Below are 27690 nucleotides of genomic sequence, written 5' to 3'. Positions count from 1 at the left end.
GCGGTCCTGTTTATTGTCTGCAGGCACAGTAAGCAGTGTCCTCGCGTGACCCGTGCAGACAGGAAACGCTGTCACACATCTGCTGACCACCGCCTCTCTGTCCGGAGTCTGCCTCTCTCTCGGCGGCTCCTCGGCCGTAAAACCGCCCCGCCGCAGATAGAAAAGGACAATACTTGGCTAAATATATATTTGGTGTCTCAGACCTCGGCGGTCCTCCTGTCATGCCCGCTGCCATCCTCGTGCCCAGCGCCTGCGCCAGTCCACTGCAGCTGACGTCACACCCAGCATGGCGGTCAAGGTGACTCCGTCAATATTTCTTATCAGATATTAATTTTAAAAGGCAGTAAAGCGACCGTCGGATGCGGAGGACAGCATGTCTGTGCGGACGCGTGGGTTTAAAGCTCTTGTCTTAAATGCAGCGGAGTCCCCCACTCGTTTATTTCTGCATCTTTGCATAGGCGCATCTCTGCCGGCCTCGCAGAGACAACTGTAATTTATTTCCTCTGTTGCATCTGTGTATGAGAGAGACTTAGTCTGAAGCGGTTTTATTTGCGTTTTTTTTTTTACATGCAGAGTGATGCAGCTGTTGTTACAGTCGTCTGTGATCGATCCTAAAAATCAAAGCTAAACAGTAGCAGCCTGAACTTCAGTTTTATTTACAGATTGAACATATGGCATAGTGTGGCACCACTGTGATGATCTGAGTCTGGATTTTTTTTATAGCATATTCCAACTTGTGTGTTATAGGTGCAAGCAACAAAAAGAGCCAACCCCAATGAGTTGAAGACTATTTTTCTGAAGGTAAGACTCACACAAACAAAAACATTTGGAGCTTTAACCACCACTGCAACCACAAAATTGCATCCAAAAAAATGTGTGTTACAAGTCTGTAAAAGTGCTGGAGCCAGTGAGTAGTTACTGTGTGGTGTCCATTGGGATACATAGTTCAGTAAAGGTCACACACATGCTTCGACTAATTTTGGACCTGCTTCAACAGAGAATCCCCCTCCCTTGCTTTGACTTCCTGTGTGTTTTGATCTTAAACTTGTTGTTGGATTTCTTATTTCACTCTGTCCACTACCCTTAAAAGAAACAAACCCCTGCCATTTGTGTGTAGTCTTGTTTAGACACACGTCTTGTTTGGAGTATAAACTTGTTCCTGGAAGTAAAGACTAGGTTTGATGTACAAGTCGCCTTATGGTCCCTCCATATCTCTTGACTCCACTATAAGAGGGCTGCTTAATTTGTAATGCATATTCAGGTGGAAGAGTTAATTACTGGAAGCTCGATCAGACTGCCTGTATAATTTGATTAAGAACTACTTGAGGCCTACTGTGAGGGTAAATGGATACACAATCATGTGATGGAGTAATGTGGTAATAAATTGCTTGGAATTAATATTTTCACTTAAAACATTAATTCAGCAGAGTGCATTGAATTGTAGCCCTGAAAACACTTGGCGTGAAGGTCTCCTCCCACACTCGTTCTCTGTTTATCTCATGCTCTCTCTATCTGAGCTTGGCTCACACCCATGAGCGTGGCCTTTCTGTTGCCAGTTCATGTGGTGCTTGTGTTCCCAGAGCTATCTCTGTTCCAACTTGAAACCCAAACCCAGGCTCTATAAATGACCTTACGTCTTAAAGCGCGACTGAGACCTCGGGTTGAGCACAGAGCTGTGTTTGCTGTGCATGTTTTTGCTTCAGTTGAGTGAACCACAGTAACAACACAAAGCTCACAAGTTGATGGTTATTGATTAAGTGATTGCCACTGTGAGTTTGTCAATTACAGTTTGCTTTGGGTGTAATGATGACGTATGCATGATTTGTTTACTGTCAGAATGTAATCCATACCGTTTATACTGAGGTATCCCTTTAAGACAGCAGGTACAGTCTGTGTTTTTTTCAGATCATCTCAAGTCAATGAACAGGACTGATTTATGTTCATATTACGCTCACATTAAAGGGACCGCTCATCCCTAAATCAAAAATACATATTATTCATCTTTACTGTAGTGCTATTTATCAGTCTAGCTTGTTTTGGTGTGAGTTGTTGAGTGTTGGAAATATCGGCCATAGAGATGTCTAACTTGTCTATAATATAATGGAACTAGATGGCACTTGGCTTTTGGTACTCAAAGTGCTAAAAAAATTACATTGAAAACCTCAACAGCAATGTCTCTTTCCAGAAACCGTGACCTGCTCATTTTACAATCATGTCTTCCAGGCCTGGAAAAGTAATGGAATCAGTAAAAATCATTGAACGTTTTGGAAAAAGTCTTTTATTTCAGGGTCATTTCACTCAGTCAATTTTTTTTGTGTGTAATTAAAGTGTTACAGTTATCGTTTTTGGTACAGTAATGGTAATACTACTACTACTAATAATAGTAGAAGTAATGATAATATCAAAAACAACAACTATTATTATTATTATTATTATTATTATTATTATTATTATTATTATTATTGGTCCTTAAAGAGTCATGAAACTTGAACATGAAACCCTGGGTAAATCACTTGGATGTTTTGCATTCAGTACTTTACATCATTTCTTTCTGTGCCCACAATTCAGAGTTTACCTGCGTTTCTTGATTGTAATTCTCGTATCCTATGAGACATGTACATATCTTATTATTATTATTATTATTGTTATATTATTTTGTTCTATTCTATTTTATTTTATTCTATGTTAAGTGCCTTCCTTCTATATATGTATATATATATATATATATTTGCATTATTTTGTCCTTTTTAATTAATATTTCATCCAGTTGCTGCTGTCTTATTTGCTGCTGGAACAAAGCAGTTTCCCTCACGGGATTAATAAAGTATTTCTATTCTCTGTCCACATTGTTTACAGCTCTGTCTGTGTCTCCCCTGCAGTATGCCAGCGTGGTGGAGGATGGAGAGCATTACATGACCCCCAGGGACTTTGTACAGAGTTACCTGGGTCTACATGCACAGCCTCAGTATAATCCCAAAACTGTGGAGCTGATAGCTGGAGTGGCTGACACGACTAAAGATGGGTGAGTACCAACAGTGATGAAAGCAAAGCAGCTCAGTGGAAGTCCTCTGTTAATGCAGAGGTATGTCAATACATGCTACATCTGTTTTTTTCCTCAACAAATGTTTTGTAGACCTCACTTTTAAATTTTAGGGGTGAAGATTTTCCACGCTTAAATTTCCAGTGTGAGCTGTAATAAATAGTTTTGTCCAAAATAGCCTCTTGGTGTGTCTTTGTACATTTGTACAGTGAGATTTTTTTTCATCTTGTATGATAAACAACATGAGTCTTCCATTATCTTGACATTTCTCCATCAGTTGCAACAGGTCTGTCGTTGGAGGCAGCTGCTGCTACTTCAGTCTGTAAAAAAGTAAATAATACATGTCATAGTTTGTTGTCCTGAGAGCAATATAAGAACCAAGTGAAACTGGAATTTGAAGATTACATGCTGTCAGCACAATACTACAGAACATGAATGGGCTTTATTACACAAGATGACAAGCGTGTCAGTCTTAACTAACGGAAGCAATGTCTTGTTAGCTGTTATGAGAGGATGATGTTGTGTTTCATGTACTGACATTAAGTCATCACATGTTCTTTGGATTCCTAAACTATGTGTCACAAATTCCTGTACATTTATTGCACCACCTGTTTTTCTCAAAAAGTAAAATTTAATTTGCTTCCTTAACTTTCATTAATGTTGAACCAGATAAATGTAGCTTTTATGGGTATTTATCACAAAGCAAATCACATTCCTTTTTTACCACCTGGATGCCACGTGATCAAGCAGCAGTTAACCTTTAAAGCCTCTTTGACACCCAATTTTCATGATCTGTGTATAATCTTCACAGTGCACCGCCTGTTGTGCTCTGTTCATTAAATATTCTTCAGATTCACTGAAGCAGTGTCCCACTGTCAAGTGTAGTATTTTCTAAAGAGGCTGTTAATGATTTATCTCAATGATGTTGACATCAGTGATGATGATGTTTTCAGAGTAAATAAGTATCTTATCAGACAGTTTTACACCTACAGTGGATCGATTTAAAATCTAGTGATAAGATAAGCCAACTATAAAGTACCGGATTCTGGCTGCACATATATCCACCTTTGATTAGGGAGCAAAGCAGCAAGTAAGCATGTAAGAAAAAAAAATAACATACAGATGTGCTCCTTTTATATCTGAGCACATTAGGTCTTAAAGTAGGGCTGGGCAATATATCAATATTATATTGCTACTTTGATATGAGACAAGATATCATCTAATATTTTGGATATCATAATATCATAAGTGTTTAATTAAAGTGAATTAAAAGCTGCATTACAGTTACATTATGTAATTTTCTTAACCTAGCAGTCTGTTCTAGTTGTTCTACTACTAACCTTTAACCACATTAGTGATGATTTTTTATCAAAAATCTTATTGTGTAAATACTTTGTGAAAGCACCAATAGTCAAACCTGCAATATTGTCATAATATCAATATTTAGGTTATTTGGTCAAAAATATGGTGATATTTGATTTCTCTTTATTACCCAGCCCCAGCTTAAAGATGGAAATATGAACATCTACAGTTTCTGTGATGAGGATGAAGATCATGTGATGTGGTTGAAAGCTTCAGAATAGCTGCTAAATTGACTGTGTTGGTGGTGAAATTGTTTTGTCAAATGCCAAGGTCAAGAATTAATTTTGAAGTGTAGCTGAAAAATAGGTGTAGGATCACATTATGCTTTTGCTCTCCTATCCTGTCATTAGTTTTTATATGTGTTCATTTATTTAAAAAAAGATTCAAAGATACTTTGTTCAGATAGACTTTCTTTCTTGTCCCAACAGACTGATCTCTTTCCAGGAGTTTCTGGCCTTTGAATCAGTTCTTTGCGCCCCGGATGCCCTGTTTGTAGTTGCCTTTCAGTTGTTTGACAAGACTGGCACTGGGAACATCTCATTTGGTATGTACATGGAGGTGCATGTTGATGTGGGACTGTACTTCATGCTCAATTGCAGAGTACTGAGCATCATGTTGGGTACATACACTGTAGTTTACTTCATGTAGGTTATGAAAAGTATTTGAAGTGGGTTTTTTTTTGCAGTTTCAATCAAAATCCTATTGAAAACCAATAGAAAACAAAAGTTAAAGATACTTTTTAGTTTGTGTTTTCAAAAATACCAATTTATTGATCGATTCTAAAGATTTGAAGTAGTATCGATACTTACTGTCTCCAGTATCACTACAACAATACCAGCAGCATTTTTTCGCTCTCCCTGATTGTTAATGTTTACTACAGTCATTCTGCTGTTCTCTGCTCCTAAAAAAGAGAAGAAAAGTGGGTGCTGTCATGTTATAGCCTTGATATATTTGTCTTTTCATAATTTCTTTTTAAAACTGTAAATTTTTCCCCGTGGTATCTAAGGTATCAAATATCCATATTTTTCAAGGTATTGTATCAAAGGTAGAAATTTCAGCATCGTGACAACACTAGTTTTTCTGTGACATTGAACATCGTGGGCTGCTAATGCTATTCTTACTAAAGCATGTGTGGCCAATAAATGTATCAGCGGCCGTGTCTTTTTTATGTAATACATATGCCAGCAGTAAGTCTAATCTCAGGGCTCGACCGCAGCGAGCTCTGTCGAACATCACATTATAACCAGCTCCATCTGACAAGCAGAGAAATGAATCCAGCATGTCATAAACCAAGAGATATGGAGTTATACAAAGAAGCTGTTGCTGTGCTCCGTCGCTGCAATGGGCCTCCATAAAGACGGCTGAAATTGAGGGCAGTGCTTACACAGAAAATTTCCTGGATGGACTCAAAACCCTCGAAATGTAAAAGGAGTGGGACTGTCAAACAGCCTATTCAGCTCTGCAGTCCAAATGGACTCTTTCCTCAACTTTAACGAGGTTCTTTACAAATGGGATGAGGATGCAGCGAGATGGATGTCACAATTGCATCTTGCATGTTTTCCCCACCGTCTCTTGTTATGTCTCACTCGTCATGTCTCACTCTTCCAGAGAATGTACGTGACATCTTCAGCCAGACCACAGTTCATCACCACATTCCCTTCAACTGGGACTGTGAATTCATCAGGCTACACTTTGGCCATGAGAGAAACAAGAACCTCAGCTACACAGAGTTCACCCAGTTTCTGCAGGTACATATACTTTATTCATGTATTCCCCTGTTTTATTTTGGAACTGCTTGACAGACTTGTGCCAAGTGTCGCAGACAGGTAGCCTAATATGTTTATTCGCTTTAGACATAGATAACCCTGGAGGAGCTGGAAAGCTCCACAGCGGTGATTGGAGTATCTGTCCATAGGACCAGTTTAAGCTGTAGGGGGGTTAACACTTTTGCAAGGCACTGTGTGTGACAAAAAAGCTGATTCCTCAAAGAGTGGTTAAATAAAATGCCCCAGGGATGACTTTTTTCTGTAGGTCAACCCAGAAGCTAATGCTGCATTGGTCCCTTGTTTAAGAGACTGATGATTTTTCTATTGGATTTTGGATCATTGCAGAAAATAAGCTTTGTGATAAACAAACATTTTAATACTATACTACACACTTTGTTCAGCGAGATCATCTCAGATGAACGCCACTTTCAGGATATTTGAAACCTAAATGTAATCGCCAGGATTTAAAAAATGTGATATGTGAACCGCACTATGGTCAGTTGGGGCTGATGACATCATGTATGCTCATTCAGCCAATTGTTTGCAACCATCTTTTTTAAGACACACAAAAGCTTCAACGTTTGCCAGTGGGGCATTTACTGAATTTTTTTTTGTTTTTGTTTTTAACAAAACGTGAAAGCGTCTTAAGTTTGTGTTAACCACAGAATTTATTTCAGGCGTCTTACCAAAAATACATTCAAAAAAACCCACTGACTTTGAGACAAAGGAATTAAAGGTGCTAAAATGCTGATTCATTTCCAGGATTTAGGACTAATTCCTGGTTCTCTATTGTGCGCTGCTTTAAATGTTGCTGTGGCAAGGAATTGGGGAACAGCATTACATCCTTTCCTTTTTTAAGTCAAGTCAAGTCAAGTCAATTTTATTTATAGAGCCCATTATCACAAAACATGGTTTGCCTCAGAGGGCTTTACAGTACGATAATAAAGGAAGCATTAACAAACCTTTCCTCAGCATTTGGAAAATTCAACCAGCTGTTATCATGACACCTGCTCAGATATTTCAGGGTCATTTCACTCAGTCAGGGACCTTTTTAAGCAAAAGAGACTTTTCTGTTGCAGCCAATAATGTCCCCACTGGCTGTAGCACTTCCTCAGACGTGACGTCTTCCTCCTCCTGTTGCTTGTTTTATTGCAAACAACAAAGTGGCTCCTTACTGCCATTTAATGCTATGGAAAAAATCTTGTGTTTCATTCAAATAAAAACAAATTTGTATTCCTGTGTTTAAAAATTGCACAGTTTAAGTACAGTGTAAATTCACCGACCCTAAGCAGCTAAAAAAAAAGCTACAGCTAAACAGTCTGTATGTAAAGGCAGCATGATATGCTACAAAACACACAGATTGTATTTCTCAGTTCTTTTTCTAACGCCTTAGAAAGTGAACGTCAATAAAACCATTCATAATGATCACCTTCATCCTGTGGCGAGGTATTTTCCTCCTGCTGAGGGACAAATGGAAATGATGTGAACTCCATGCGATGCATGATCTCTTAAGATAATGGAGTTGTGGTGCGGAGCTGCATCTTTAGTGCTTTGTCTCTTCAGCTGCTCTGGTGGTTTGCGGTAGCGCAGTTCTCCATTAAGACAATTAACGTTGTTGTTTAGCTTTATTGGTTGTTACCTGCATCTCACTGAGACCTCTGTGCTATTAAATCAGCAGAAGCAGCAGCACGGTCAGGGAGGCACCTGGTTTGGAGTCAGGGGCTGTGGTCTTAGGCAGATGCTGGGTGGTCCCAGAGTTAGACAGGCTGTGCTGCAGTGTGGGATCCCTCAGAGCACTTTGTGGTTTATCAGACTTGACTAGGGCTTCCCACCGCTACACCAAAGACTCTTGCATGTGCAGGATTTCATTTAGATCAATCATTATTGCTGTCGTGTTATTCTGACATGTCCAAGCACATTTAATTTCTTATAACTGACTATAACTTCAAAAGTGCAGATCTGTGTCTGGATTTGTTTGTTTTTTAAACAGTCTTGGATCTGCCACCTTGTGGTTGTCGCAGTATTTGGCTTGACTTGAAACTCGAGTAAGTTCATTCAAGGTAGAGCATTTATAGGCTTGAGAAGTATAAAGTTTGTGAGGCGATAATGAGTTTTAAACAATATAATCAGCAAACATTGTGAGAATTAATCTTCAGCAACAATGCACTGATTAGGTTATCAGAACCAGAGTGTAAAAAAAGAGTAACAGCTGAATATGGCAGTGACGTTGCTCTGTGATCCTCTGGTTGTATGCGATGAGCTTTGACAGCAGACATTGACCCGAGGTCAGCCTCCCCCTGCATCCCCATCTGATTGCACAGTTGTCATATCGAATCATCTTCTGCGTACACACCTGCCGGCTGCCTCACCCGCAGCTCGGCTCAGCTCTGGGATCGGACTTCTCGGGACATGGTTTCCATTAGTCTCCGGAGAGACGGTGGTGATTACAAAAGCCGGTGTCTGACACTGTCACATCTGATGACTTTCACATCTGTACAACATTGACATTATTACACATTCATCCTCTAAAGTTCTGTTTCTCTGTTCCCTTGTAATGCGATGCTCCTCATCACAGGAACACATTCTTTGCCTCTTTTGTCAGCTAACAGCTTGACCTCCTCTCTTTGTATGTGTGTGTTGCTGCAGGAGCTGCAGTTGGAGCATGCCCGCCAGGCATTTGCACAAAAAGACAAGAACAAAACTGGCACCATCACTGCCTTGGACTTCAGCGATATCATGGCCACCATCAGGCACCACATGCTGACTCCATTTGTAGAGGAGAATCTGGTTTCAGTGAGTTTGAGAGAAACTTCTCCACCAGTTGTTGAACATTTAAAAATGCCATAACTCTGGAGAAAGATAGTTGATTGTTGAGTCTCATTCTCAGGTCATAAAATATCGATGCAGACTCATTCCTAGGTCGTGAAGTATTGATTGGTTCTGTCCAACCACCAACCCAAAGCATCTGTATTTGACCGCCTGTGAATGAGATTCAACAATCAACCTTTAAAGGGGCTATAATCAGTATGTTTTTATTATACAGAACTTCTCATCAACAGCTCATTGTTAAGCTGTCTGGCCCTCTTATTGTTGTTTTAGTTCAGTCTTAATGCTTTCATAAGGTTATTTCTGACTACAACAGGCAGCCGTTATTGGGTAAAAGTCTCTTAAATCCAATGCACACTACCTCCTCAGCATCAGGCAGCTGGTGAACATGGTGGAGCATTTAGTAGCTGAAGAGACAGATATTCCCCTCAAGAGTTGGTGGAGACCAAAAGAGAGCTAAGATAGAGTGAAAGTTGGACTTATATTCATCAGGTGTCCTGAAAAAAATGAATTGAAAAGATAATCCATAACTTCAGTGCATCTAAATAAGTAACTGTTTGCTTACAAGTTCTCCATATCAGCTTAAAAAGTTAAGATCTAGCAATGTTGTGTTCACAACTCGCTGCCCCTAAATGGCAAAAAAGTATATTAAGATATTTATACGAATGTAAAAGATTAACATCCAGTGAGTCTACAGTTAGTTTGGACGTCTATGTTAATAATTTATATTTAAAAGTACTGCAGTCATTTAACAGAAAAAGCACGATTTAAATGAATACTTCAGCCAAATGATCATTTTTAAGTCAGTTACTCACCCTGTGTTAAATTGAATTTGACTAGAAAACTTACTAAACTCTCACACAACTTTTGCAGTATAATCAAAGTTAAACAGATGCATTTTTTGCTGAAACAGTGCCATTTGAAACACTTAGACATAAACTTTGCAGTCTCACTACCCATCTGTGCGTGAGACTGTTTATGCAAAGATTTTTTAATATTATGGATTTAGTGAAAATGCATTTGTCTTCTGTGAGAGGTTGAAAATTGATTTTTTTTTTTTATACAGTTTTGCTGTTGTTAAAGTCGTTCCCCTCAAAACTCTAATTCATCAAGAATTTTCTCTATTGTGTGAAGGCATGTGAGAAAATCAAGGTTTTTGTCATGAATTAAACGTAAAAAGGGTTGACTAATTGACATACAAATGATTATTTGGGAGTGTGAGTATACCTTTAAGAGAATATAATGAGAACTAGCCGAAGCCTTCCCATACAGAAGCATCTGACAGACTCTGGATCTTTCTACAGGCCGCAGGAGGCAGCACCTCCCACATGGTGAGCTTCTCCTACTTCAATGCCTTCAACGCCCTCCTCAACAACATGGAGCTGGTCCGAAAGATTTACAGCACGCTTGCCGGCACTTACAAAGACACACTTGTTACCAAAGGTACACCCGAGGCACTCCCTGCATCACTGAAATGAGTCATGTTTCATATGTGATGTGAAATGTAGCTGTGCGATGATGTCTTAACTTTCTTGACAGAGTGGTGTGAGAGAACACACAGGGAACATTTACTGTAGCACTAAATTACAAAGGTAAATGAATATTTTTAACCTGGTAATCAGATCACCTCCTCCATCTAGACCTGTGTAACTGATAGTGGTACTGTCAGTCACATCTGCTCCTAATTGTGTTTCCCATTGAGATGCAAACCATAGACTGTTCCTCTGCTTTCTCCCCTTGGTTTCCCTCCTTCTTGACAAGATTTTGGGCAAATAGTATTTGCAAACATGTTATCTGTATTACCAAACACATCAGACTGAGTATAAAGCAAACACTCGTATGGCATCAGTCAGCTGCAGAGAAGAATATCATTGCAGTACTTAAGGTCAGAGAGGCAAACTTGTAACCTAAGGTTGCAATCCTTGGACCTGACAGGAGGGTCTTTGTAGGGGAAGTGAATAACTAACTAAATCTTCTTCCTCCTTCAACAACTCCCGTTAGGTTTCCATTGAGAAAAACCACCTGATGGTATTGGACCTTCTCAGCAGGCAACCGTAATAAAGCACATTTAAAAGAGCGACACAGGCTGCTGCTGAGAGAACTCACGCTCAGTTAGTGAACTCCATACACATATACTGTAGAATTAATGGTCTTAAATATTTCTCTGTATTTTCTTTCAATATCCTGTTTTGCAGCAAGCACCCTCAATAACACTAAAACAGAGAAGGAGCAGTGTTTGCAAATACTATTTAACACCAGCCCGCTGTATAGAATACCTGACGTGGCTAACCACTCAGCTTCCTGTTTGACTCTAATGTTAATTGAGGCTTCCATGGACTGAAGTCCTGTTTGCGTCAGTTAATTTCTTTTTCTCTTTATTCCATCGTAGAGGAGTTTGTTCATGCGGCAAATAAGTTTGGTCAAATCACTCCAATGGAGATAGACATCCTGTACCAGCTCGTTGGTCTCCACTCTCACTCCGGGTAAGATTCTGCATCACTCTTGTTTTAATGAACCCTCTGGAGCCGGTCTGTTGATCTGTGAATACGATGAAAATTATTTTTGTGCCCATGCACCTATGTCACCCTTTGCTGGAGGCATTATGTTTTATATTGTCTATCCATCCCATTCTTGAGAACGTGATATCTCAATAAGGCTTTGTGGGAATTTCTTAATATTTGGCACAGATGTCCACTTGGACTCAATAATGAACTGATTAGAATTGGTGGTCAAAGGTCAAGGTCATCGTGAACTCATAAAACACAACTCAAGAATTCATTCGTTAATTACAACAAAATTTAACACAAAAATCTAATAGCAGAAAAATTATGAAGTGATGACATTTTGTATCGAAAAGGTCAAAAGTCAACTTCTCTGTGAAATCATAATGTCCTGCATAAAATGCTTTTCTGACCATTATCCAATGTCATAACTTAAGGGGAGACATTTGGTCAGAAACTGAATTGTTGACACTAATCTTGGGTGCTGATAGTGCTTCTGTGCTGCCGGGGGGGGAAGATGTGTGTCAAGCTTTCATGTTTTGCAGTTTCAAACTTATTTGTAGCAACATTTATTTGTGAAGTTGACTGTCATGGCTAAAAATGAGTCTGAACAGGTGTAAACTGTGTCTTGCCTGTTTGGTAGAGGAAAACAACAGCAAGGTGGTAATTCTAGTTTATCATACAGTAACTTTATTTATATATCATGTAGAAAGAAATTGCGAACATTAGTTAAACTTGCTGATGTGGGGCTTTCATACAGTACCTCTGGTCTGTAGACCATAAGAAATTTGAAAGATTTTTTTAAAAAACTGTGAGTTATTCATATTTATATGAGGAATACATGGACTAAAAGCACCAAAACAATTCTGAATAAAATCACTTTACATGAAAATAGGCAGTAATATAATTATATTTTCCGCTGTACTTGTGTGTATCAATAGAGATTTTTTTTAACGTGGAATTGTTTTAAAATAATAGTTGGAATAATTAACGCTAAAGATTTGTAAATTTCTGCATGTATATGTCATTTTTTATGTATTTTGTGCTCCCGGCACCTTAATAAACGTGCAATAAATCACACTTATAGCTAATAAAAAGGATAATAAGCATGTGGGGAAAGGAGAGTCGAGGTATACCAAGCCAAAATTGTCGTCCACTGTTTGTAAACTGTATCGCCAGCAAAAGTGATTGCCAATCCCAGCTTTGTCTACTTGATGTTCCAACTCTATATTAACATTTTTCTGCACTGTGTTTGCTCTTTTTGTTGCTTCCTCTTAAATGTGTAGTGCTTTTGGTCTGGCATCTGGTTGTTATACCTTTCTTAAAACATCTTAATCTCTACTTGGAGAGGGCAGAGTCTCTATAGATAAATACGCCACGCGCTTCTAGTGGGTCTTAAGTGATGATTGAGAGGGATTACTTTTGTATGACTCCATACACTGTCTTTTCAAAAAAAGTCCTGCAGAGAATAATTTTGAAAGGTGCCAAACAAGGCCAAAAATGAAACCATACAAAGTTGGTATAAATTAACGTGAATCCTCCAAAATTAAATGAACTTTTCCACTTTTGTTCATGCAGTCATAGTGGTAGGTTCGGCTGCAGTACCTTGAATCCACTAAGAGTATTCAAAACATTTACAAAAAAACGTGTTATGTTTTTTTATTCCACCATGAATGGAACAAATACGTTGCAGGTCTGTTTATTGGCTGTAAAGATAAAGTTATTGCTCATTCCGTTTAACAACAGTGGCTCCACTGGCTGATTTACAAGACAAACATAAAACATGGAAACAGACTTTATGATGCGTCAGGCCAGTGGGGAATATTTGTGTCTCAAACATTTAGTAACAAAACACTTTCTTTAACTCGTTGGGCTACGGGCACGCTTCCAGCTTTGTTTGTCTGTTGTTTATATAAGCCTAAATTAAAGTTGCAGTAACTTGGAGTTATATGCTAGTAAAAAGTTCTGTGGAAAATCTTACATCACTGGCTGCTGCTCGCAGGAGATGCAGGGCTTTTTCCTGGCCTAACTCCCTCCCTCCCTTCCTCCCCCTGCTGTTGTTTGTGAAGGCGGCTGAACCATGCAGACATCGAGAGGATAGCTCCGTTGGAGGAAGGTGCCATGCCATACCACCTAGCAGAGGCCCAGAGACAGGTAGCCTGATTGATTCCTCTAATACACCTGACATCCTCCTGCCTTTTATCAAAGCCTTCTCCTCTTCTCCCTCTGCTTCCTTCTCAGAAAGGAGCTAAAAAGGGAGAATGTTCAGGCGCTGAATTAGCAGAGTGCCCATGTTTTTCTTCCCTTGTGAAGTGCATTACTTTAACTCCCAGATAAAAGTACACCAATTATAGATATAGAAGAGGAATGGATTGTTGCGTTGCACCTCTCCCTGAAAGGCTGCCCACCTTTTATTCAGTATAGCCGCACATACACATGAGCTGCAATCACACATCTGAGACGCTAATAAGAGGCTTTTATCAGTGTGGGGCTCGAGGAGTTTTAGGAGCCTTTAGCAAAGTCTGCTAATGGCGGGAGTCAAGGTGGATGTGGGAGAACAAAATAGTTCCTGCCTCCACCGGATGACTCGGCTCTATATCAGGTTTGTGGTCAGAGCTCTCAGTCCACTCACGCTCCTGGGACTCGCACTCAGAGGTCCGGAATTTGATTCCTTCAGGGGGGATGCTGCAATTCTCAGACCTGCCCTTTAGTGGAAGTAGGCTAATTGTTTAAACCCTTTGATCAAGACCTCGATCTTGTTAGCATGCAACCCTCACTGGAAGCATCTGGGGAGAGGAAAAGTCTGATCTGCTGTGCTCCCTTCTCATCTGGTCTGGGACAAGTTACTCACCACCTCAACCTGCACATGCTTTAACAGAGCCTCACTCAGACTGTGTAATATTCATGTAGATACTTATCTGTACATGGAAAAAGCTGTTGGGGCTAATCTGTTCCCTTGCACCACAGTGAAAACAAAAGGTGCTCCACTTTCAACATCAAACACCAATCCAGAGATCAAGTAGATAAGAGAGAAATTATACTTTGTTGTAAAAATAAAAGAAGACCTTTAGCTTGAAGCCTCCCACATGTAGCATGTGTGGAAACTCCAGGTTCACACAGTCATTAATATCAGAGCTGGTCTGTCTCTGACATTTAATCCCGGCTGATGATGAGTTAGACGTTACATGACATGTCCTTCCTCTATTGTTGAGTACTCCATAGCATTTTCCTTTCCACAATGTATCTGGTTCACTATAGTTTAATAGCCGACCGATTCATGGTTAGTGTTCTGATCCCCCGCTCCCGTCTTTCTCCAGATTCATTTGACCACTGGTGTCTTTTTCTCCTATACAGCACGCTCGTGAAACGTCTCGGCCCATCTGGCTCCAGGCTGCAGAGTCTGCCTACAGGTTTACTCTGGGTGCAATCGCTGGAGGTGAGTGACATGTCTGCGGCGGGAGCCCCCGGCCCGCTCGAGGGGTAACCTTAGCCGGCCAGACTGGCGCGCTGAGGCCCCAGGGCCAGCCATTGTGCTGCATGGGAGACGGGTTGTGATGTGAGGCTCCGGCATTGTGCTGCCGTGCCACCGGTGGCTCCAGGCTGTCGTTGGAGTCGGAGCTTTGGAATGACACAAATCTTCCGGAACCGCACTCTCTGGAATCTCTGTCTAATTACGCTGGAAGGAACTGATACAAGGAACGTCTGACATAACTGCCCCCTCAGATAGGAACTGACCCTCTGAGTGTGTGTGTGTGTGTGTGTGTGTGTGTGTGTGTGTGTGTGTGTGTGTGTGTGTGTGTGTGTGTGTGTGTGCGCGTGGGCGCTCTCCCCAAACAGGCAAAGACTCATCAGTCCTCATTCATCAGTGACCAATTCAGGCAGGGTCAAAAAGAGATATAAATCATGAGGCTGTTGATAACGAGCTGTTTCTCACTCTGTGCTGACTGAGCTGTTTGCATGTTTGAGAGAAGAGTCATCACAGAGGCCTTTGATGTCAGACAAGACAAGGCATGTAAAGCTGAGAGCAGGAGTTTAGTCAACTTGCTACAGTGTTGCCGCCACAGTTTCCCCATAGTCACATGACCTCCTACTCTGTGCTTAACAACAGTTGGTGGTTATAGTTTATGCACAAACACACTCCTTTTTTTCTCAGTGATCACTTAACAACCTCTCCCCCAAACATATGTGCAAAATAATTATTGCATGCTATTGTGTAAGATTCTAACATATGGATTTGGATGACAAGATGACCTATATGAACCAAGAGAACACTTGCGGGTCATCTGCCATAAAAATGTAGTATCAAATACTTGCATTTTGGTGAATTTCTATGTGCCAATTTGTGCCTTTTCTGCATTCAATTTTGCATTGAATCGCAATTCAATACTTACATTTTTTCAAAATAGAAGTCATGTTTTTATTAGAGTGGGACAAATGTATATGTTGTAAATATTGATCCCCCTGAAATCAACACCTATGTAATGGGAGTTAGTAACATTTTTGGTTATTTAATAGACAAAACAATTAATCGATAGTGAAAAGACTTATTAGCTGCAGCCCTGATTCTCACAGTTGTAAGTATGTGTCCAATAAAACCATACAGGCTAATAAATCTGGTATAATTTGAAACACATTGTTGAGATGCTTAAAAAAGGCTGCTGAGACTTAGTTTCTAGAAAAGCAGGAACTAATACTTCAACCATTGTCAAATGTGTGTGTTTTTTAGCGACCGGTGCCACGGCTGTGTACCCCATCGACCTAGTGAAGACACGCATGCAAAACCAGCGCTCCACGGGCTCCTTCGTAGGAGAGCTGATGTACAAGAACAGCTTTGACTGTGCGAAGAAAGTGCTCCGCTACGAGGGCTTCTTCGGATTCTACAGAGGTAATCCTTAGGAGATTTAATGGTACGTAGAGGGAAGTTTGTGTGCAGGCCCACATGTGGCTCTCGTGCAAAGCAAACTGTCTGATGGGAAAGCATTAGGATTTGTCAGTGTGCTAATATCAGCAGCATGGTTTGCTAATTGATACCAGAAACCTTTGCCCTCCCTGTTCAGCAGTGAATAAAGCAACACCCAGGGGTCGCGTTTTCATTATCTCAATACCTGGGAGAGCTCCCCGAGGAAAATGACCAGCAGGATTCGTGTAGTAGCGATGTCTGATCTGCCTCTGCCCGGCTGTGTGATAATGGTGCTGAAGGCTTGTGATATACAACACTTCTAGCCTCCGGCTGCTCATATGAAGGAAGTCAAGACTGCCATCTACTGCTACCTCCACGGCTGCAGCTCTTTGTTGCTCTGATCTGCCTTCCTTCCTCCTCTCTTGCACATGATAAGAGGGTGATTGACTCCGAGACAGACACGCTCGGCTGTTTTCTGGCTGCATACCAGCAGCAGTCACTCAGCAGCTCCTTCAGAAGTTTATCTGGCTTGATGAAGGACAGACGGTGAAACAGTATGGCGGTTATCGCCACCGTAGCACCCACCCCATCCCTCCCCCTCCTCCCCCCGATCTTGTCCGTGACCACACAGCTCTCTCTGTTCCCCACCAACAGTGGGATCAGGCCTCAACAATGCTGATCCCATGCGCACCAGCAGTGTCATATTTTTGGACTTTTGTTCACTTTCAATGGGACCTTTGTGTTGTGGTGCATCAGATGTATCAGCCACATCTGTAAATATTTATGGGTTTGTTTTACGCACACAAGAACCCTGCAGCTTACATTGTTCTAGCTGTCAGTAGATGTATTCATTCAGCAAAGATAAAAAATGTGCATTCATTTGGAGCCAGGCTCTGTCTCTCTCTCTCTCTCTCTCTCTGTCAGGTATTCTAATGGTATCTATGAATAATATTTTGCAGGTCTCCTCCCGCAGCTCATCGGCGTTGCCCCGGAGAAAGCTATCAAACTCACGGCAAGTCATTCCACTGTGTAGCTCAGAGTGTTCAAAAAGTTGCTCCGAATGATTCACTGTGAATGAAAAACATGCAAAGAGCACAGAAAGAAACGCACTCGTCGCAATCAAGATGTGACTGCAACCACAAGTTAACATTAATGCCCTGCTATCAAGATTGGGATTGTGTCTCATCTGCTTTTTTTTTCTTGATGTCTTCTTCCCTCTTTTTTTTTTTAGGTGAATGATTTTGTCAGAGACAAGTTCACCACACAGGATGATACCATCGCTCTGCCTGCAGAGATTCTCGCTGGTGGATGTGTAAGCATTACTTTAGTGATCTTTTTGAATTCAGTCTGTAGATCAACCAAGTAAAGAAACATCTAAAAGATGTGCAGAAGATACATGATTTAAAGTAAATAATGTGGCGACTATTTTCAGTCTTTTGCTGTTAATTTAAAAGCAACTTCTAATTGAACTCCTACATTTTTATAACTTTTATTTGCAACCAACTTCTTCAGTTATAAGATAAACAAATATTCAGTTCATTAGAAAGTGTGAGACATTTAACTACATGACAGCATTTTTGATACTGCGTGTTGGATGCAGGGCTACAGAGCTATTTAAAGCGGTGGGTGAAGTATTGAGATCCTTTTTGAAGTAAATTTAGCATTACTGCAATAGAAAAAAATAGGCAATTAAGTAAATGCTCTGCATTGAGAATGTCACTTATGTTAATACTATAGTATTATAATCAACATGTGCTTTAAGAATCAAAAGAAAAAATTCTCATAATGTAGAAAAATGCCCCCTGTGAGTGTTAAAGTATTATGTTACGTTATTGAGTTATGATTACCGATGCATTAATGTGTAAGGAGCATTCTATTCTTGTAGTTGGTAGAGGTTTCTACTGTTTTATGTACTTCTGGGTTTCGACTTTTTTTCAAACTCATAGGTTCATATCTGTATATAAAAAAACAGTATATTAGGAAATCAACTCAGAGATATTATTGCAGTACACAAGAGTACTTTGTGTCACTGTGTGTGGGCTCAGTTAATGCCATTATAATTACATGTTTTAAATCAGTTAATTGACACATTTGTACATAAAATTCCTCAACACAGTGAGGGTAGGAACAGTACGAGTCACTGACATATGAATTGCACCTATCCATCGTAGGAGCTTGAGCGAAATGCTAAAAACATTTTTTTTGCTTTACTATAACTGCACCGACAGCATGCTGTATATATTGGAGTACAGTAGGTTTTAACAAAGGCTGTTTTACCATCATCTGTACACATATGAAACTCACATGCCTGCATACAGGCTTGTGCATAAAGTTTACAACACTGGCTCTCCACATCCTCCTCATCATCACATAGATCATCCCTGATGATGCGAACCAAATATCTTACTTTGTTCACCACATTTAGCACAAAGGAACAGTTTGGTAGAAGGAACATTTTGCTCCTGACAATCTCTCCTTAAAGTATTCTTTTTATTTTATAAGGTCTTCTTATCTTTTGTATGCAACTGAAACTGAAGGATAAATATAGTGCTGTGAAAAGTACAAAATATGTATTAATGTTGCATGCATTGGAAACACTCAAGTACATCATATTGAGTTATTGTGTCCCTGTACTTAGTACACTATACAGAAAAAAACTTTAAAGTTTTGTTTGTATGTTGATGGACCTTCAAAGTGAACTAACTTATTTTTTGTTTTGGCCATATGATTTTCTGGTAATTTATTTAAAAGCTGAATTAATTTTTTTCCCCCGCATGCTTTTTATTAAAAAAAAAATCTATCAGTGTTCCCTCATTTGTTCATTTGTTTTAGATTAGAATACTTTTCTTCTCATGTCAAATCATCATTTTGGCTACATATATACAAATGTAACTTTCTCCCTGAATCCTCTGAATTGGACCTATTTTTGGCTCAAGTTGCAACATAATAACATCTTTTTAGTGCAGCACTAGATTAAAGATGTAATTCCTTCACTGGCTGTGGTGAAGTGAAACAGGCCGGCCTTGCAGCAGAGCCCGCAGGTTGCTCACAGAGGAGCGGGGTCTGCGGGGTCGTGACCCCTGTCAGGGTGTAATTGTAGGAAGAGGCCCTGGAGCGTCCTGGATGACGCTGGGTTTAGCTCAGTGTGATTGAGTTTGACAACGCGGTCCATACCTGAGGCGTGGTCACCGTGCAGCTCCACGCTCAGGACAACGAGGATGTTTCCAATACACAGAGTTAACAGCTCAGGATACGTCCCATCTATGACCGGCATGCTCAGTAGATTGTATTAGTTTATATGAATTTGGACATCCTTACGTTGTTTCATAAGCGCTAAAAGTCTGGTTAATTTGACAGCTTGTTGAATTATTGCTCCCATCAGAGGAGAGGAGATAAAAGAGACGGGACGAGTGCATCAGTCTTCAGAGCAGCGGATATTCCCCCTCCACTTTGAAAATGACTGAATGTGCCAGAGCTTTTTTTAGACCTTTGCTCGGATGTTTACAGATAAGCCCCCTGCCCTGAATGTCACCAGCAGCCATCCTGGGGCCTGATTAGATTTTGGGAGGGTGATAAATGTGCGTGAGTCAGAGGCTGCTGTGCCTTGAGGGCACTGCTTGCCTGAACCCCGAGCTGTCCGGGTGATTCAGCGCTCTCCCCTGGGAATGGGGGTGAATTGGGGAAGTGTGCGGGGCGAGGCCAGGCCGGGCCGCTCACCCTGCCACAGGAGGTGCCTCAGGGGAGGCGAGGGGGCAGAGGGCCGGTGCCAGGGTCAGAGCCTCCCGACCATGAGCCGGGGCTTCTCCTCACCCTGCGCCTGCTCTGCTCTGACCCCGGCTGGTCCTCTATCAATGCCGGCTTTTTCCTCCTCCTGTCAAGGCCACTCTCTGACTATCTGAAACCAGATCTGGGGGAAAAAGTGTCTTTTGTGCTGAAGTTTACTGAGATAATTTGAAATCTCTAAATGCTTACACATCATCACATCTTCACCCAAAGTTCACCCCTCAGATGTGTAACCTCAATCAACACATTTGAAACACTCGTCAGCTGTTTCTTTGTCCTGTTGCGTCCTGCAGGCCGGAGCCTCCCAGGTGATCTTCACCAATCCTCTGGAGATTGTTAAGATCCGTCTGCAGGTGGCCGGAGAGATCACTACAGGCCCCAGGGTCAAAGCCCTGAGTGTTGTGAGAGACCTGGGCTTCTTTGGCCTCTACAAGGTAGGTCAGCACCTCCACAGCACCATGACATCTGCAACCTCTGTTACCTGTCATACAAGGGCAGCGAAAGGTGCGCTGAGACACAATACTGTGGAGTTTATTTATTGTTCATCTCTGTGTTTAAAGCAACAGTGGAAGAAATTTGGTGGTTTTCAGACAATAATCTAACACTAATTAAAAGTGAAAAACATCAAAAAGCCAAAGATGACGTCTTCAGATGCTTTGTTTTGTCTGATCAGCTACCCAAAAGAGAATTAATTCACTTTCGCACGGGACAAAAAAACAACAGCAAATCCTCACAGTTTTTATAGCTTCCTCTTGGATATGTGCTTTTTATGATCTGGCACCTGTTCGCTACCTTTTTATAAAGTCCTAACTTCCAACCATCTGCGTGCTGTAACCAGAAGCGTCCTGCACTCAACAAAATAAGAAAAAAATAAGTAAATACAAGCAGAAGGCAGAATCTGCGTGTTTTTACGAAAAATACCCTGCTACACATTTCTAGTGGCTCATAAGTGATGATTTAGAGGGATGACTTACGTAAGAATCTAAACATTGTTTTTTAAATTAAAAAAAAAAATGAAATCCTGCTCAGTATATCTTTTAAAGAAGTTACTCTAAACTATATAATTGGGTTCTTTAGTCATTAATGATGCTTTCATTTATTTAAGATACCCAATTTTTTTGCATGGAAAATCATAATCTGCCAAACAACAGTGTAGCTGTCATATACAGTAAATATAGTGGAGTAAAAAGTACAACATTAGTACAGTAAAGTAACATAAAAGGAGGTACTTAAGTAAAATACGGTACTTGAGTAAGTGTACTTTACTTTCCACATATTAACATGATTTGATGTTTTCTTCCTGTAATGATGCACAGATGAAATACTACTGTATTTGAACAAACATTTGTGTGTGTACACAGACATAATGGAGATCAGGATCACAAATTTGAAGATCAAACAGTACTTTTGCTGACTGTTTGCAATTTTCCAAAACAGCGTTAAACATGCAAAAAGGAGCTGTGGCCGACAACCAACAAGCAAATTAGTGAGGGATTATGCTTTGCTACTGCTCCTTCTCCAGATCCTTGTGGGTTTACTTACAGCTCTGCTCATGTGTTCATACTCCATATTTTAATGAGGAGCAGACAGTGTGTGGCTTGTTTAAAAAAAAAAAAAAAAGGAACGCTGACTTCCTCTTGGCAGAAGAACCGAGCACACCGTGCTCTGTGTGTGTGTGTGTGTGTGTGTGTGTGTGTGTGTGAGAGAGATGGATCACTCTCTGGAGGCCCCATGCTGTAGCTCTGCCTGGGGGCTCTTTGGCTCCATCATCAACACTAAAGCCCCTCGTAGGTTGAACAAGACAGCTCTCAGACCACTTAATCCCCAAGACAAACCTCCTCAGCCTCTGCCTGTCACTGACTCTGCTCATGATACACACACACACACACACACACACACACATATATATATAGGTATAAATTGATCTGTTTTTTTCTGTTAGGGAGCCAAAGCTTGCTTCCTGCGTGACATCCCCTTCTCCGCCATCTACTTTCCTGTTTATGCCCATGCCAAGGAGAAGCTGGCAGATGAGGATGGACAGCTTGGGGCCTTACAGCTGCTCACTGCTGGAGCGATTGCAGGTAACAAACATCTGGGACCAGATGTATAAAACTCTGTGCAGATTCACGACAAAAACTGTGTGTATGCACAGAGGCAGAAATATGCGTGTGCATTTTTTTCGTCAGATTTAGAGCCGTGTGTACGCCTGAATCTGTTTTATAATTCTCAAAGGATCCCATGGTCATGGAAAACCTGGAAAAGTCATGGAATTTCACAGTCTAACTTTCCAGGCCTGTTAAAGTCACGGAATTAGAAAAAAATCATTGAAAGTTTCAGGAAAAGTCATGGACTTTTGTTGTGTGGAATGAAAATAGTTTTTACAGTAATCTTCTGTGGAAAACCTTCCACTGATTGTAAAAGAAACATAAGTATTTTAGAGATTGGAAAAGGTTACTGTTTAATTTTCTAACAATAACTCACAGAAGCCACGCCAGAAAAAAACTGATCAGTATCAGGTAATAATGTGAAAAGTTTCTTGGTATAATGATGCTTTTTTAAAGCACTTTAACAGGATATTTTCATGTGATTACTACATACAAACCATCATGTTAGAATGTAATCACTTATCTCGTTTGAAAAATGAAATAAAATAAAATGAAATGTTTCATGCTACAATAAGATGATAAAAAGTATCTTGTTTGAACAAGAAAAGCTTATTGTTATAACGTGATAAGTTTCTATGATGTAATAACATTAAAATATATTGTATATTATATATTATAATATATTATAACTAAAATCTGAAAGACATCTTGTTATAAAATGTTTTTCATGTTCTCACTGATCAAAAAAAATTCTATACGATACAGTTCTGTTATATGTGTTGTGAATGGTCTTTAAAATTTTTTGTGGGTCCTTGAAAAGTCTTGGAAAAGTTTGGAAATTTTGTCAATGAAAATGTGTGGGAACTCTGTTTCTCAGTCATTGTGGAGGTGGGCGCACAGGCACAAGCCTCATTTCCACACCCGCAGTTTGTCATAAATGGACGTAGAAACGCCATAAACATACGCTTGCATGTTAACATGTGTGCCCCTCCACACTGATTAGAACTGTGAGGTCAGTGAGAAAAACAGTGAAGAGAATGCAATTTCACTGACTGCGTCACATCGGCGAGGTTCTCCGACTGTGCCAGAGTAACTGTAATCACACACGGCTGTGGATATTTGTAGCATCCCTACCTCTAATTCATCACTTTTCTGCAAATCATTGACACAGTGAAATCTCGATCATCATAATTATTAAAATTATGATTCAGTCATAGCGCTGATGTGGAGACTTTACAAAATACTCCACAGTATAAAATCAAGCAATCACTAACAAGGAGATGAATGTAAATAAAAATAATGCTGAGATGTTATCACTCATAATTTCAGATTAACTTTACAAATGTGTCTTTGACGTTGTACAGAACGCTGCGTAAACTGAAAAACAATAAATAAATCAGTGAAGCCTTAAAACATATATCTCTCAACTTAGATTAATCTCCTTCTTTTATAACCTGAAGCCATCTCAGCTACAACTGTGTGTACACCTGGACTGAAAAATGCGTGATGTGTGCACATTCTCAGCGCGCATTCCTCCTTTATAAAAACCAGTTTATGTGTGGAAAAAGGCGTACGCGTGGTTTTTGTGCACATACATTGTTTATGAATCTGGCCTGTGGAATGAAGATGATGTCATAAATTAATGGAGGAATTTGTCGCATTTTCTGCTCCAAGAAATGCATTTTCCCATGTTTGTGTTTTCTCCAGCTGTTGACTCTCAGTACTCTGCCCGCATAGAAATAAATATATATGTATGTATACAGTGCTTTTGTCATATCACAATATACAGCTAGACCCATTTCAGGCCCTGCATGATGCTGCAGCAGGGATGACACCCATCGGTGCATAGTAAAAGTGCTTCATTATATCTGTTGTGAAACGTCTTCTAAGGTGTGCCGGCGGCTTCGCTGGTGACCCCTGCTGATGTCATCAAGACCAGGCTCCAGGTGGCTGCCCGAGCAGGCCAGACGACATACAGCGGAGTCATTGACTGCTTCAGGAAGATCCTGAGGGAGGAAGGTTTCAGGGCGTTTTGGAAGGGCGCAGGAGGTAAATGCACACACACCACAGTCCTATGTGAGGCTTCATGGCTGGGAAATGAGGCTCGCTGCGGTGGCTGTAATTGTCTGGAAGGCACCGCAAGAATATTAAATCTCATGTTGTAATTTCCAAATTGTCTTCCATTAGCTCGCGTCTTCAGATCTTCACCACAGTTTGGTGTGACCCTGGTGACCTATGAACTGTTGCAGAGATGGTTGTACGTCGACTTTGGAGGACAGTAAGTACTTTGAAGGAGCAGTGTGTGAGATTAGTGTTATCTGGCAGTGAGGAATGCAGATTGCAACCATCTGAAATTTCTCCCAGTTGGAATTTATTCAGGGGTTTTTTACTGGGAGCTGAATTATCCGCAGACGTCTCATTCTCTCCAGAACAAACAGACCAGCTGATTTAAACCTGTTTCTAAAAATTGTGTACACTGTTTTTTAGCTCAAGGAAAGTTTTTCTGAACTACTGAAAATAATATTCTACAGAAACATAAAATAAAATCTCTATATATTTATATACACACATATACATATACACATACACACATAACTTCCTACGTGTATATAGACACACGTACGCATTTGTGCACAGACCTTGTTTATTATTCCAGGGTCCTGTAAACAGTTTTACAGATGTCTCTTTTATAATGGTGGTCTATGAGGAAAATGCTTTTTGGTTGCAGGGAATTTTTTCGCTGCAATACCGCAAATGGCCATTAAGAAAAATTGTCTGCAAGGCTGAGCAGCTTTTCTGGGGGCCTGGTGCTCACAGTATTTCTGAGCCAGATTTTCAGTTTTTTTTCTGTGAGCTGAATTAGGTGATTTTAACCAGTAGAAACACTTAATAAAGCAATTTCATGCTACAAAGTGTTTCTTGGACACTATTCAGCTAATCACAGACAGGCCGTTTGCCCAGCATCTACTAATGTGTACTCACCTTTTTGCTCAGATAACTTAAGATCCAGACATTCAGGAGTTTTTTACCAGAGTCAAATTATCCGCAGAGGTCTCCTTCTCTCAAAAACAAACAGACCAGGTGAATAAAATTGCTAAAGACACCGAACAAAGCAGTTTGGCATTACATATCAGTGTATTTCTGTTGCTTTCTGGCATATCGCAGATGGACCACTGGCCCACGTAACAAAAAAAACAAACCAAACCAGTGTTCTTTTGTATGCTCTTGCCCATGCAGTGCTACTGACTATGGTGACCAACATGAAAACACTAGTGTCCCTATCTAGAGCCAGTGTTTGTTTTTTCCGTCCTGGGCTACTGTAGAAACATGGCAATGCAACATGGCGATCTCTGTGGACCCACTCCCGATGTAGATACAGTATGGTGCACTGTTAGGTATTGAAACATGCAGATTCGTATTTTTAGATGATTATACACTAAAGAAAATATACTTCTTGTATTTAGTGTCTCCCAAAATATCCTCCTAAATCTTACACTCTGGAGCTTTAACTCCACTTGCTCAACTTCTAGTCAGGGTCAAGAAATACGTCTTACCCTAATCTCACGCTCTCCTCAGTCGTCCTGCCGGCTCTGAGCCCACTCCCAAACCCGCGATCAAGGACCTTCCCTCTGTGACTGCAGACCACGTCGGCGGCTACCACCTGGCTGCTGCAACCTTTGCCGGCGTGGAGAGAAAGTTTGGTCTGCACCTGCCCAAGTTCAAACCTTCTGCGGAGGTGACAATCAAACCAGCTGTGCCCAAAGCGGAGCCGCAGGCTTCATAAATCGTCACAGTTTCCTCAAAAATAGTTTTATTGAGCCACGTTTCAATCTAAATGCATTTGAGCGATTGTCTTACTTTGAATGCTGCATGAGTATGGCTTTAATGCGTTTTCTTTGCATAGCTTGCACAACGTTACTGTACATATTGTACTTCTGCACAGAGGGACATTATGGCATGATGAAGGATTGTAAACTGCGTTTTTTTTTTCTGGCGTGCAATAGCTTTGGTGTGCATGTGTCAGTTACACTTCAGAGACACGAGGATGTACAGATGTTTCCAAAAGTGTTTATTTTGAAATCAAGAACAGGGGACTCGGGAAATAATTTAAATGTATTTATTGTATTTTATTGAAATAAATCATTTAAACTGTTTGATTCTACCGTGTGAAAAGTACATTCTCAGGTTTGAGATTCTTCAGGAAGCAAACGATGTCTGTTCAGATCCCATCAACAGCAGTTACAGCATACATGATCATCTTCTTAGGTATTGAGGATATTCCTATCTCCAGTCTAACCAGCTACACTGATTATGTGAAAACCGGTGCAGAATAGAACAATATAGAAAGTAGAAAGACATCTGGATTTTGGACATTTCAGTATTTTACAAAGACGTGAATATTTATCAAGTCTGAAAGGAGCTGAGATGACAACATGTTTCTACAGTTATAAGAAGTTTACATTCCCGAGTGTTTAAAGATGTGATTGTTTCACTATAACTTTGGTGAAGGTGGAGCTCGGCAATGAGTGTTTGGACTGAAAAACTCAAAATTAAGGCTTATGTTAACATGCGCTAAATGACGACAGGTACAATCAAAGATTAAAACTAAAAGTTTAAGGCATCTGGTTGAAGAAAGGACGACTCGTTTGTGTTTTGTGAATATGGCTTTGTGTTAGTGTCTGAGGTCGATAGCCCTGTCGCTTGTGTTACTCCGAGGAAGACTGCTGACGGTCCAGCTAACTGAGAAAGGCAGAGTTGTCCAAATTAGAAAGTGTTAGAAAACAAAAGATGTCCGTATGTCTCTCTGATCGAAATCCTCTGCTGATGTTGTCATTGCATCTTTTCCTTCCATCAAAAACTTTTATAACAAGCGCGCCACTGGTCCCTTTAACATCGCGTCTGTGGCGAGTAGATCAGGCAGCCAGGCGCTGAGCTGCCAGCTCCTCTGCATCATCTCTGTTCTCGTTGATCTCTGCCAGCGTGCGAACAAAGCGGGTCCACTCGTCATTTCGTGGAACTGCAGTTTGCTGTAGGGGAGGGACACAACAGAGGCATGACTAAAATCTTAAACACACACAGGCGTCTGCTGTGGCACAAGATCACAGGTGATGCTCTATATGCTTTAGATCTGCACTGAGTGCATTTTTGCCTATATTGAAAGTACATCGAGATAAGCAGGAAGGTGGGAAAGAGCGGGGGCATCACATGCAGCAAAGTACTGCAGGTCAGAATTGAACCCGGGCTGCTGCAGAGGCCTCAGCATCTGTGGGTGAGCTAGAGTTCATCCTGTGACATTTGAAATCAAACTTCTTCTTTTTTTTCTTTGTCTTTTCCTTCTGTCTGAACCCAATATATCTGCACAGCTGCAGTTACTGTAGACTTATATTTCTAATTTTTAAGTTTTTAT

At 40.6% G+C, this 27690-nt stretch overlaps 2 protein-coding genes across 5 annotated transcripts in view; one reads left to right on the top strand and one right to left on the bottom strand.

Annotated features, from left to right (window-relative positions):
• Window positions 1-32: 32 nt before the first annotated feature.
• Window positions 33-26437, top strand: LOC121949456 (electrogenic aspartate/glutamate antiporter SLC25A12, mitochondrial-like). Of its 2 annotated transcripts, none has more exons than XM_088083246.1 (18): window positions 33-389; window positions 748-801; window positions 2880-3022; window positions 4831-4946; window positions 6011-6150; window positions 8815-8961; window positions 10299-10437; window positions 11384-11477; window positions 13565-13649; window positions 14850-14931; window positions 16222-16380; window positions 17355-17407; window positions 17627-17707; window positions 20472-20612; window positions 22121-22259; window positions 24174-24332; window positions 24471-24561; window positions 25860-26437. In XM_088083246.1, exons 1-18 carry the CDS (start codon window positions 360-362, stop codon window positions 26065-26067), a joined length of 2061 nt encoding a protein of 686 aa, XP_087939372.1. In that variant the 5' UTR covers window positions 33-359; the 3' UTR covers window positions 26068-26437. The 2 variants fall into 2 exon arrangements, with proteins under 2 accessions (XP_087939372.1, XP_042351082.1); XM_042495148.2 differs by having other exon boundaries at window positions 34-298.
• dync1i2a (dynein, cytoplasmic 1, intermediate chain 2a) overlaps window positions 26387-27690 on the bottom strand; it is a 27638-nt gene continuing 26334 nt past the window's right edge. For all 3 annotated transcript variants that reach the window (XM_088083247.1, XM_088083248.1, XM_042495149.2), the window contains one exon: window positions 26387-27310. In XM_088083247.1, the coding sequence (XP_087939373.1) occupies window positions 27197-27310 (114 nt within the window). In that variant the 3' untranslated portion in view covers window positions 26387-27196. The remainder of the gene's footprint in view (window positions 27311-27690) is intronic.

This window comes from Plectropomus leopardus, chromosome 10 (genome assembly GCF_026936395.1).
Source record: "Plectropomus leopardus strain MGB_pleo_1.0 chromosome 10, ASM2693639v1, whole genome shotgun sequence".
In the NCBI taxonomy this organism is placed as follows: Eukaryota; Metazoa; Chordata; class Actinopteri; order Perciformes; family Serranidae; genus Plectropomus; species Plectropomus leopardus.
The sequence above is the reverse complement of the archived record's forward strand: the minus strand, read 5'-3'. Positions and strand labels throughout refer to the sequence as shown.

What these genes read in the sequence shown, in the direction of transcription:
- LOC121949456 (XM_088083246.1), top strand. Translation starts at nt 360, where the DNA reads ATGCGGAGGACAGCATGTCTGTGCGGACGC. An exon ending in TAGAGGAGAATCTGGTTTCA is followed by an intron (nt 8,962 to 10,298) that starts GTGAGTTTGAGA and finishes ATCTTTCTACAG; the next exon opens with GCCGCAGGAGGCAGCACCTC. An exon ending in TACGTCGACTTTGGAGGACA is followed by an intron (nt 24,562 to 25,859) that starts GTAAGTACTTTG and finishes CGCTCTCCTCAG; the next exon opens with TCGTCCTGCCGGCTCTGAGC.